This window comes from Elgaria multicarinata, chromosome 16, assembly GCF_023053635.1.
Source record: "Elgaria multicarinata webbii isolate HBS135686 ecotype San Diego chromosome 16, rElgMul1.1.pri, whole genome shotgun sequence".
NCBI lineage: Eukaryota > Metazoa > Chordata > Lepidosauria > Squamata > Anguidae > Elgaria > Elgaria multicarinata.
The window spans coordinates 29,594,656-29,607,244 of NC_086186.1; the positions used below are offsets into that span (position 1 = coordinate 29,594,656).

At 47.8% G+C, this 12,589-nt stretch overlaps 1 protein-coding gene across 2 annotated transcripts in view; it reads left to right on the plus strand.

The window, feature by feature from the left end:
* Positions 1-12,589, plus strand: part of CORO2B (coronin 2B) — an 85,362-nt gene that overhangs the window by 37,102 nt on the left and 35,671 nt on the right. For both annotated transcript variants that reach the window (XM_063142351.1, XM_063142352.1), the window contains exon 2: positions 3,746-3,946. In XM_063142351.1, the coding sequence (XP_062998421.1) occupies positions 3,746-3,946 (201 nt within the window). The remainder of the gene's footprint in view (positions 1-3,745; positions 3,947-12,589) is intronic.

Sequence of the window (12,589 nt, forward strand, 5' to 3'; positions counted from 1 at the left end):
GAAGACCATGACAAAACACATCTTAAGCTAGACCCATGAATCTAGACTTGAGCTAATCAAGTAGATTTTTTTTGTCTAGGTGAAATAGAATTCATGGCAAAGCCATGGCCAGAGAAGGTAAATGCCACCAGAGGGCTGAAAGCCCCAGCTCACATTACAGAACTCTGATGCTTTCTGGGAACATTGAACTATCTAGGTTGATATTTGGCAAGACCTCTCGACAAAGGCACAACCGCTAAACCTACTACTGAAATCCACCCGAAAGGGAGGCAGTGTTTACAACGATAAAGGACAGGCCATGCAGTGCCCCAATCGTACACCATTATGATGCCAGCAAGGCTACAATGGTTAACACTGATGGAAGCAGCTATGGACTAGGTAGAGGAAACTATGAGGAGGTTGAGAGAGTAATATTGAGATACTCCCCTTACCTAACATCTCAGTGTTGTTGCAGAGCTGAAGAATAGCTTTGTTCGCTTTGGCATTATAAATGATTTTATAACCAACAGTGCAATCCAATTTACAGCAGCAGAATTCCAGTCATTCTGGACATCTTACAACTCTTTCTCTCTATTACTGCTACACTTCACTACCCTCAAGCAAAACAGGGAGGCAGAGAGAGCAATACAGACTGCAAAGAAAATCCTTTGAGAGAATGACCTTTATATTAACCGCTTAAGCTACTGATTAATATCATTGGTTGCTACTGGACATAGCCAGAAAATTGCTAGTGGGAAGACAATTCAGAATGCTCCTTCCTGCACTAAAGAAAAATATCATTCCAAAGTGGCCTGACATAGAAAAAGTTGCCACTTCAGAGGACTCTGACTATTTCTACACCTGTCTTTTCCCCCGGGATCATCCTGGGATCATCCTTGTGCAAGCAAATGACACACGGGATCCCAGGAGCAGGCAGGGACAATCCCTCCATTTTCCTGGGATAATCCTTAGGTATAGAAAGGGCCCAAGTTTAAAGATATTATCAACATGACTAACTAGTGAAAATCAGTGCAAGATCTACCACATTTAGAGCCATGGAAGAGAGTTTATATCAGCCTTGATGGGGGGTGGGGGGAAGTAGGCTGGTAGACTTCAGTTTCTTTGTAAGCATAGAATTAAGCACCCAGTTCATACTCTCTTGAGTCTAAAATGTGGAATGCCAACAGGAACCGGCATCTTCCTATTCCAGTTAAGGCACAATTGCCAAATGCACAAGTAGTAGCTGAAAACCCAAGTGCATCTTCTGAGATTAACAGCCATCTTTTAAAAAAACTTTTATTTATTTGCAATTTAGCAAAACAACAACAACAACAACGCTGTCAGTTTACAATGCCAGAGCCATCTTGCAACAATGATGTTACTACACAGATCATCACTTAATCCGGTCACATTATTCAAAGGCCTCTGAGATTGAGAAATGAGTGACCAACACTTGATCCACCCAATGTTTCAACAGTACTGATTTATTTAATAGTTATTTATTTAAACAAAAGTGGGAGATGTGTGGATGCTGGTATTAAATAGTTTAGTCAGTAGGGAGCATTGGACTTTATTTAGGTGAAGACTGGAGATTTCTGCTGCTGTACTCTTTTGGTTGGAGGGAGAGAGAGAAAATGAAGTTGTTGTCTAGTTTCCTCTCTGCCCTCTAAGCCATGCATGACACAAGGTATAGGCCTACCGCTTGTATCCCAGTTGGCCTAAGTTGGAAACTTTGAACCCCTGTCCAGGCTAGGGATGGGTGAACCTGTCAGTTTCATTTTCTCCTGCTTCGAATTTCTTAAAATTCAAGTTCTTTCTCTCCTGAATCTGAAGAACTTTGCAAATTTTGGTAAATTCTTAACAAAAATGAACTGGAACTAAATTCTCGCCCACCTGCGCCAGCCAAATTCCTAGGTACCATTATTCCTAGTATGGAGAGGACCGCAATGTACCTGTCTGTCATATAGCTATCAAAGGTGAGGATCCTGTCAGAAAAAAAGAGATGAACAAGACAAGAGAGGAGCCCTAACTGTATATAAGTAAAAACCATGGGACCAATGCAGAATAATACATGGTACAGGCAAAGCTGTTCAAAACATAACTGTATTAGCCAAAGAGTCAGATAGTATATTACATGTAACCTGCCATTGCTTATATATATGCTTTAAACGTTGTACAGATTGTTATACTTGAAATCCATACACACATATTTGCTATGAGAAAACAAGCCAAATGCAGAATAATAAAATGACAACTCCAGATTGTGATAAACATTTCAATACTTCTTCAGTCAACTCTGCATGATGAAACCTTGAAACTTTAATAATTTACAGGTGCTTAATGTGTTCCTCTCGCTACACGTTGGAGGTTAGCTCACTATTCTTCATCAGTCCCATGGTTTTTACTTAGGAAAAAAAAAAGAGGCGGTTGCCCTACGTCAGCACTATAATGGTTGAATACGCGGCGGGGTGTGTGTTTTCAAATCCAGACTTTTAAGAGCACTCAAAGAACCTTGACCCAGATGGATGAATCTTTTCCATTTTTATTTCTCCCACATTTTAAATTTCTTTTTGTCCTGAATATGGAAAAAATGGAGAATTCTGGCAAATTCTGATTAAAACGAAACCGGAAAAAAGTGTCACCCATCGCTAGTCGAGGGGCAGCAATGGGTGGGATTTGGGGTAAGAAAATGGAGGCTTAATCCAAACAGGACAGAACGTGCAATTGGTCCTTAGGAGAAGCCTCTTTCCAGATAAAGACCTTCTAGCCACTGTTCCGCACGCCATGGTCACATCCAGGTTGGATAACTGTAACAGGCTCCATGTGGGATTGCTGTTGAAAAATATTCAGAAACTTCAGCTGGTGCAAAATGGTTTCCAGAGCACACGTTATTGATCATATTGTTCCAGTTCTGTTCCAGTTCTGTTTACTGCGGTGCGGAAAATGTCCCAATGAATGGATGCCTGTTGCAAATGCAGTATTAAGTGAGCCTGGCCATTTCAAAGTTATAGATGGGTGATCGTCAGCACATCATGCACAGTTCTTCAGGTTGCTGAACTTTATTAGTGTGCCAGCTGTTTTGAGTGTGTTTTGCTTTTTCCTTTCGTTTAAACAGTGTAAAGGAAGTATGTGCCATTGTCTCTACTTTTTTACAAGTACTCCAACAAAATTGTCTACATAATATAACATTTAAATCACATTAAGTATGTTTAATTTCCCCTCTCAAATACTTCAGGGCAAATATTTGTGGCATATTGGGACAAAAATGAATGTGGGTAGGTTTTTTTTTAGCTATGTTGTTTACTAAATACAAGTAAAATAAACACACCAAATTAGACCACACTCTAGGGCACCCTTCCCCAACCAGCTGCCCTTCAGGTGTATTGGACTTCAACTCCCATCAACCCCAGCCAGCATGGCCAGTAGTCAGGAATGCTGGGAGTTGTAGTCCAAACTATCAGAAGGGCACCAGATTGGGGAAGTCTGCTCTACGGCATCAGAAAAAAGTTGTGATGAAGATTGAAAGTTTTCCAGTGCCAATTACCCTGTGCAAACTAGGTTAATTTGCATTGCATAATTTGCACTGGAAAACTTTCAAACGAATGAATGAATGAATGGCCACAGATAGCAGTGTGAGTTTTGCATAGGAATTTCCCCACAAAACCCACACTACTATCTGTGGGCATTTTGCATTAAGCATGTGAATTGCAAGATGTCATTTGCAGAGGACAATGTTGCTAAAAATCTTCCTGTCTTTGCTCGGCAGATGTCATGGCGGCCGCAGTATCGCAGCTCCAAATTTCGAAACGTCTACGGCAAAGTGGCCAACCGAGAGCACTGCTTTGACGGGATTCCAATCACCAAGAACGTCCATGACAACCACTTCTGTGCAGTCAATACCAAATTCCTCGCCGTAGTAACAGAAAGTTCCGGTGGGGGCTCCTTCCTTGTCATTCCCCTGGAACAAGTAAGCGACTCTGGGCTTGTTTGCTTGTTATTCTTTCACCAAACCTTTGTGCGTCAGTTTGTGGGCCTTCCGCCTGGGGGAGATGCCCTGCGTCTCTTCTCGTCTGTTCCCCAGCCGAGACCAAGAATATCTCGGGCAGGGAAGCTTTCCCCAGGTGAGAAATGGTGCCAGCGTCATAAGGATAAAGCGTCTAGAGGGGGTCGGGCCCCTCCTTTTTCCTGCAAATAACTGTATGTGTAGACTTTTACTACTGGGATTTCCCTCAGATGCTTGCGTGAATTTTAAAAATTAAACTTGGAAGTCTGTGTCATAAAATTTTAAACACCAAGCAATTTAGCTGAATCTCCAGAAATGGGCCTGTGGGAGCACGCAGGGGCCGCTGTCAGTACTGTTCACTCATGGTCCAGGGCGCTCAGGTGACGGTTGAGTTGTTCACAGTGTTTGCCGCATCTGGGCTCACGAAGGGGCTGCAGCTCAAGGCGGGGGCTGCAGCAAATGGACTGGATGCTCTTTCTCCCCAAGGATGCAGGAGAGATGGCTGCTCCGAATCAGAGCTGCAGTCACCCACAATCTGTGTGTGTGTGTGTGTGCGAGAGAGAGAGAGAGAGAGAGAGAGAGAGAGAGAGAGAGAGAGAGAGAGATCCCTACGCACAGAGCTAATAAGATGGATCTATAAATGGCCAAATGTAAACCTGGAGGGCATGTCCTTCCCATCTCTCTCTCCCTCCCTCCCTCCCTCTCTCTTTGTACTGCTCTGCATGGATGCTAAATCTGAGGCCCAGGGCGCCTATTACAAACGGATGGACGGCCAGCCCTGTATCTTGGACACTGCACTAGTTATGCTTGACACGAAAAATAACATCATTGATCACATGACTATACATTGTGTGGTCTGAAGCAAGGAAAGAAAATGTTTCATTTAAAATGCATTTGCTGACACCCAACCACACCCACACCCAAGCCCCTTCCCTCTTAAAGAGCTTTAGTCTTATGCAGATCAGATGCTGTTGCCTCCTACCCCGCTTCCTTCAGAGCTGGAGAGGGAGCCGGGGGTATTTGTGAAAAGGCAGGAAGAGTTTGGGCTTAGGAAATATGATATGGCTGCAAGAAAGGCAAATGCTATTTTGGGCAGCATTAATAGAAGTATAGCTTCCAAATCACGTGAGGTACTGGTTCCTCTCTATTCGGCCCTGCTTAGGCCTCATCTAGAGCAGCCTTCCTCAACCTGGGGCGCTCCAGATGTGTTGGCATTCTGGGAGATGCAGTCCAACACATCTGGAGCGCCCCAGGTTGAGGAAGGCTGATCTAGAGTATTGCATCCAGTTCTGGGCTCCACAATTCAAGAAGGACACAGACAAGCTGGAGCATGTTCAGAGGAGGGAAACCAGGATGATCAGCGGTCTGGAAACAAAGCCCTATGAAGAGAGACTGAAAGAACTGGGCATGGTTAGCCTGGAGAAGAGAAGATTGAGGGGAGACAGGATAGCACTCTTCAAATACTTAAAAGGTTGTCACACAGAGGAGGGCCAGGATCTCTTCTCGATCCTCCCAGAGTGCAGGACACGGAATAACGGGCTCAAGTTACAGGAAGCCAGATTCCTGCTGGACATCAGGAAAAAATTCCTGACTGTTAGAGCAGTACGACAATGGAATCAGTTACCTAGGGAGGTTGTGGGCTCTCCCACCCTAGAGGCCTTCAAGAGGCAGCTGGACAACCCTCTGTCAGGGATGCTTTAGGGTGGATTCCTGCATTGAGCAGGGGGTTGGACTCAATCGCCTTGTAGGCCTCTTCCAACTCTGCTATTCTATGATTCTATGAAATGACTTTGGGCTTCTACGTCCTTCCTTAATTTATGGATGCATCATCAAAGTGATGTTAGCAAATGAAAAAAATGTCTCCTTTCACTGTGCAGGTAGGCCATAAAGGAAAGACAGACAGACAAAAAGAAATGGGGGTTGGAAAAGAAACTTTGGGGACTGGCTTCAGTGTGGGTGTAGGGCAAAAAGAGGAGGGAATGGGTTGTGGGTCTCCATGTATGCTCAGAGGCAACCTGCTCCTACATGCCTCTGAACACTCAGTGTGTGAGGAACCTGGAAACACTGCAGTTATCCAATAGTGAGGGAAAGGAACTCTACACATGCCCAGAGGGACTTTTCTTTCCAGGTCTGTTTCTGTGAAGAGTTATTGCAGGCAGGAGGAAAGTGGAAAGTGGGTTGTTGCATGGTGGGGAATGGAATTGTATGTTCTTTGGTTGAGATTGCTACCAATGGAGGTACGATCAGTCATGAACTACCCAAGAGAAAAGTGCCGGGGCTTCCATCTGCATGGGAGATATGCAGACGCAAACCCTGTTTCTTAATTCTGTGTGTGTGGGAAGGGGGAAACCTGTATTTACTTAGTTATATGGAGAAAACACTCTGTTTATGCTCAGATACTACTTCTCCATTGCTATTCAACTGTTATTCACAGACTGATTTTGGGCAGGTCACTTCTTGCTGTGCCGCAGTGTTCCTCAGCTGGAAAATGGCATCACCGTCACCACACATGCCAAAGCAAACTCTCTCTCCCGGAGCCAAAACCAGTGCACAAGAGGGAGGCATCAGCAGGCTCAGGGGAGCCTGATGTTTGCAGAAAGACAAAACATCCTTAGAGAAAGACGCCTATGGGGGAGAAATCCCTCAAAACAGCTCCATGAGGACTGACTGGCCCCGGGGTGCTCAGGGCTGGTTGTGGGGGCCCAGGGCAGAAACCCAGGGGAATGAAACAGGGTATCAAGAAGGCGGGGAACGAAGCAGAAGGCCGTGGAAGGAGGCTAGGCTGGACAGGAGTTCTCCACGCTGCCACACTGTTTTGCAGCCACGTGGCAGGGTGAGGGCGAGGGCTTGCCTCGGGGTTTTTAGGGAATATAAAGGGCTGCTTTCGACCAGGTCAGCTGTTTGTCCACCTCGTCCAGCGTTGTCTTAGCAGACTGGCCAGCCCACGCCCCCCCCCCCCGAGTCCTGCTTGTGACTCCCTGGTTGACAGCTGGTTGGCCATTGTGTGAACAGACTCCCGGACTAGATGGACCCTTGGCCTGACCGATCTTCAGAGCTCATCCGAAGTTCTTATGAGTCTCTGGCAGAAAGAGCTCCTCGCGTCTTTCACCTGCCCCTTTTAGCTGGGGATGCCCGGGATGGAGCCTGGCACCTTCTGCATGCAAATCCTGGGCTCTGTCACCCAAGGGGCCCTTTTGCCACCTGGAGCCACCTCCCAGCAGGCAGGACTAGTCCGTGCTTTATGCTGCTGGTGCGTTGGAGTCCCGACAGTGTTCGCCACAGACTCCAGCTGGCCCCACCTCCTTAGGGATGGGGCGTATCTCTGGGGCGCGCAGGAGGTCCCAGGTTCAATCGCAGAATCTCCAAGTTGGGCGAGGAAAGCCCCCCCCCCTCCGTGAGAGGCTGTTCCTCAGGGCTGACCAGGCCAGCCGATCCTGAGAAAGCAGCCTCTGATGATCCAGCGGTCTTGCCCAGGAGCGCCCTTATTTTCATCCGTGAAATGGGGAAAGGGAATGGGGGCTTCTGAGGTCAGTTGTTGGAGCTGGGTAAGATTTGCGTAATGAATGGGTGGGTTACGAGAACAAACTAGAATCCGATTAAGTGTTTTGCAGTCAGTTGGAGCCTCTCTGAACGTGCAGCCCCCTAATTAATGTGCTTCCATATTTAGCAGAAATAAATTCAGGTAACCTAGAAACGACTGAGAGGAGACGATTACACCCAAGAGTCTAACTTGCGTGGTGTCGTATCCTTGCCGGCTTTTATGAAAATGCCTTTTCTTTCTCCCACCATCCCGTACGTTGCATTTCCTCAGGGCCATCTGTTCCCCTGCCGGCAGACCAGGAATCTTAGCTGCTTGTGATAAAAACCTCCCTTCCCTGTTCTTGCCAGTAGCCAAAAAAACACCCACTCAGCGTACTAAAAGGCAACCACACGCACACACACACACACACACACACACACGCACGCACACACGCACACAGAAGTCTGGGGGAGACTCTGGACGGCAAGAGACCTGCAGGGTGCTCAGCAGAGGCAGGGCCAGGAGAGGGTGGGGCAAAGGCGAAGGACACAATCCGCTGCCGAATGTGCCCACCCTGGCCCTGCTCTAGCAGCAGACCATTGGGACAAGAGACCGGGTTGCTGTTGTTTCAGCAGAGGGCTGGAGGCAATGAGCTTTGCAGAGCAGGGGATCACCTGTATCAACCTGGAGCTGGCTTGGAACTTGATCTAACTGCCAGGGAGGCTCCTGGTTGTCTGGAGGAACCCTAGAAAACCCAGAGGTGTTAGGGCCTCCACCCTGAGAAGCAGCTCAGTCCTTGACTGGCTCTGACCCAGATGAAGGGGGCCCAGCCAGAACGGTTGGACCAGCTGGAGCCTGTCAGCCAGGGGCCTCCAGAAGCAGCAACCCTTGATCTTGCACCGCTGAGGAACCTGCCCCAACATGCCAGGGACAAACCTGCCCCCTCCATGCCTTCCCATCAGTGCCAGGAGCAAGACCGGAGGGAGCTAACAGAGCAGGTGGAGAGCTAAGCTCCAGGTCTGCCTCTTCCAGGAGCCAGGGGAGGGGCAATCTGGCCAGCCCTGGAGGCCCTTGACCTCACGTCAAGCCCAGGCCTCACTGCTCATGGGCTGCTTCCTGAGCGTCTGTGCCCCGTGGGCTTCTGCTCAAGGTTGAGGCAGGGGGCAGGGGAGTTCCTGACAGAAGCTCAGGGAAGCAGGGAGCTCCGTCTGTGTGTCGGGCACCCAGGTGTCTACCAGGAGCGGCTGGGTGGGAGGCCGTTGTTGCACCAACCACGTATGGTGATCCGGCAGCTCCGCACTGCGTTGGAACGATGGGAGGCCCACTGTCGGGTACAGGACGCGGGGCGTCTCATAGGATGCCAAGGTGGGACCGGCGGCTTATCAGGATGGATACTGCGCCCTGCCGCCACGTGGGGAGTGACGCACAGAAGGGCTGGAGCCCCTGCAGTGCTGCAGAACCGCCTGGCTGGCTTGTACTTGGAACGACAGACAAGCGCTTCAGCGGCGACGGACAGGAAGGCGGCTCTAGAGCAGAGCTCAGGCGCAGGTCCTTGCTTCTGGAATATTAACCAGAATCAAGCGGCGCTTGACAATGAAAACGCTGATTACACTCCTCTTCATCTGCATTCAGTTCAATTAAAAAAGGCAACTTTGGAGGGGGATGAAGTGATGAATGAATTGGGAAAATAAAACAATCTTTTGTGCTCGGGAAAGAAGTGAAATGTAAGAGTTCAGAATAGTTCTGGGGCTTGATTTTCGGCACATGCATCCAAATAAAGAGCCCTCAAACTGTGTTCACACCCACCCACTCACCCCGTGATGCTGCAGCTCTGTGCAAGCGCACGTTCTCTGCGTGCAAAATTCCCCAGGCTCCGTCCCCGACATCTCCAGGCAGAGATGAAAGGGAAAGACCCCTCTGGAAACCCTAGAGAGCCAAAGCTGGGCTAGGTGGAGCCCGACTCTGGCTTGCTCTAAGGCAGCTCCCTCTCTTCCTGCATTCCCAGAGCACTGCGCTGCTGTGGGCAGACTTAGGGTGGCACGTTGCCTTAGAACAAAAGCAGGTGAACAGTCCAGTTCTGTGTAAAGGCTTAAATCCTTGCACCGTGCCTTAAACCCCTTGGTTCCAGTGCGTAAGAAGATTATTTGTAGTGCAGTCCTATCCGTGTTTACTCCAAATGAAGTCCCATTTGGTAGGTTCAGGACTGTGCCCTTCATGCGCACGTGCAGTGGTGAGTAAAGTGTTGCCATCATGCATTCACGCACTTGTGACATTTGCAGATAGAGTTAGCCCACCAACGCTCACTCTGTGCACGTGGGCCAATGTACATGAGAAGCACATTTAATCCCAACAGGGCGCACATGGAATACTTATGTGGGCAAATGTGACCACAGTTCATATTTCTTTGGGCCCTAAGATTCTAACTGAGGTCTGTTAGTACAGGGGGGTGGAAGAGAGGACAAATTTGGGTGAAAACAAGCAGTGGTAAAATGGGTTATTTGTGGGCACATTTACCTTGGTTACTGAGGATTTGTTCTTTAGGCCAGGATCAGGGATTTTGGCTCCTGGGTGCCTTCACTTGGGTGTCCTGTCTATCTCAGGGGAATTTCTGGAAAGTGGCCCAGAGTCACTGTCCTGGAGCCTGGGGCCATAGCTAGATGGGGCTTTATCCCGGGGCGATCCCCGAGATTGTCCCTGTGCATTCACATGACGCACAGGGGATCCCAGGATCAGGGAGGGATGATCCCTTCCTTGCCCCAGGATATGACCCTACACTTTAGGCTCACTTTTTCTGTGGTCTCAGGCTGATCCCAAGACCACGGGATGTGTGGGCGGGTGTTGTGGTTTGTCCCGGCTCCTTGTGGTTACTCTAGGGTGACCCTATGAAAAGGAGGAAAGGGCTCCTGTACCTTTAACAGTTGCATAGAAAAGGGAATTTCAGCAGGGGTCATTTGTATATATGGAGAACCTGGTGAAATTCCCTCTTCATCATACAGTTAAAGGTGCAAGAGCTATACTAGAGTGACCAGATTTAAAAGAGGGCAGGGCACCTGCAACTTTAACTGTTGTGATGAAGAGGAAATTTCACCAGTTTCCCCATATATACAAATGACACCTGCTGAAATTTCCTTTCCAATACAACAGTTAAAGATACAGGAGCCCTGTCCTCCTTTTCATATGGTCACCCTAGGTTACTCGCGAGGAGCTGGGACCCGCACACGGGGCGCAGAGCTCCTCAGGAGCTCTGCACCCACCGGGGGTGGGGTGGGGAGAGCAGGAAAAAATTAAAAAACACTTACCTTTTGCGCACGAGTGCTCATGCGCTCCTTTCTCTTTAAAAACAAACGACATGGTGGGTGCGACGTCCTCTCCCTCGGAGGTCATCGCGCGCTGCCTGTAAACAGAGGGGGAGATCTTGCGATAAAAATATTGCAAGATCTTCACCCTTCCGTCGCGCTAGACCAGTAGGTCTAGCTGAGGCCTAAGTGTCACGCTCAGAGTGGGCATCTCCCTCTATGGTTAGGGGACTTTGGGGAGCCGCATTGCCAAAATTTCGTGGCAAATCACAGCAGAGGCTGAAACAATCTAAATCTGTCCCTTTTCAGCCTCTGCCATGCTTTGCTGCCGAAATTGGGCAGCGGCCCACCAATCTGCTGGGAGAGATCCTCATAGAGTCTGTGAGGGTCTGTGGTTGCGTATGTAACTTCTGGGAGGCGGCACTTGGGAATGACAACGGCCAAGACCACTGATAAAAAGTACGTCTTCCTGCCTGAGCTCCTCGAGAAGTCACCTGAAAGTTACTGGGAGTTTGGTATCGTGTAAACTGGCTTCAGAGCACAGACAGAATGCAAACCAAGAACATTTTCTCCAGTTACCTGCAGGCTGACCGTACATTTGACAGTACTTACCAATATCATCCTTGGGGTATGGTTGTAGACTGGGGCCATAACAAGACCGAAGGTTTAATCCCTGGATCGTCCAGGGGTCAAACCTGTTCATCTAGGTGACATACAGGGGATCCAGTGCTCAGGCAGGGGCGAACCCTGGATGATCCCAGGATAAACCTTAGGTCTAGCTGTGGCCTGGGTTAATGAATATTTGTACATGCAGAAAGAGATGACACTGGTCTCATTTAGCCACTTTTCATGGGCATGAAAACAAAAAGGATTCAATTATATTAGAGCCTTGATTTCTATTTAAAAGTTGGAAATCACAAACACAGAGTTTGCTTTTGTTGCCTTAATAAAATGCAGAGTTTGATTTCAAGAGTCACGCTCGCGTGTGCCATTTGGGGTTCTTGATCCACCTTTAAACAAGGCTCATAAACACATTGCAAGTCCAAATAGGCTCTATGCAGCTAGGAAGTCACTGAGTGAACCATCCAGAGAGCTACAGCTATTGGGCAGTATAGAAATGTAATAAATAAACAACTAATTCATTGTAAGACAATCCTTTCTTTATGCATTCGTTTGTTTGACTGCAGACTCGTGTCCAGTTGAGCCACTGGAAAAGACAGTGTTTTGTTTACATACTGGCTGGGTTCGCACATAACACAAACACATGGTATAGGTTGCTGAATTTTAACAACCCAGAAAGAGAACCCATGGTTTGTTTTGGGTTGTGAACTGTGGGTTGCGTAAACAATGAGTTGTCATTACATGTGAACCCCGAACCGTGGATTGTTCATCGGTTGTTTTGCCAGGCTCAAGAGAGCGGCCCAAAGAAACCGCCGTTCTACATGCCATTATTACAGTGCTGCAAAAGCATTTGGGATTTATGGAGGGACTGAGAGAAGGAGGAGGGAAATAAACTATCCAGGGATTTGGAAAACAAACCACAGTGTGTTCAATAATCTGCCAGATGAACTTTAGGTAGGGCAACAAAGTTGGGTTAAATAAACCATGGGTTTGTTTGTTTGTTTATTTATTTATTTATTTAGTGTGAATCAGGTCATGGTGAGAAGGAGTTGAAAGTTGTCTTAATGTATCTCCTAACATTTTTAACACACCTATTTGTCTTTGACTCCTTTTCTCAGTCACCTAGATATAGAGCTTACCCCAGTTACCCAAAACATATTAATCATCTAA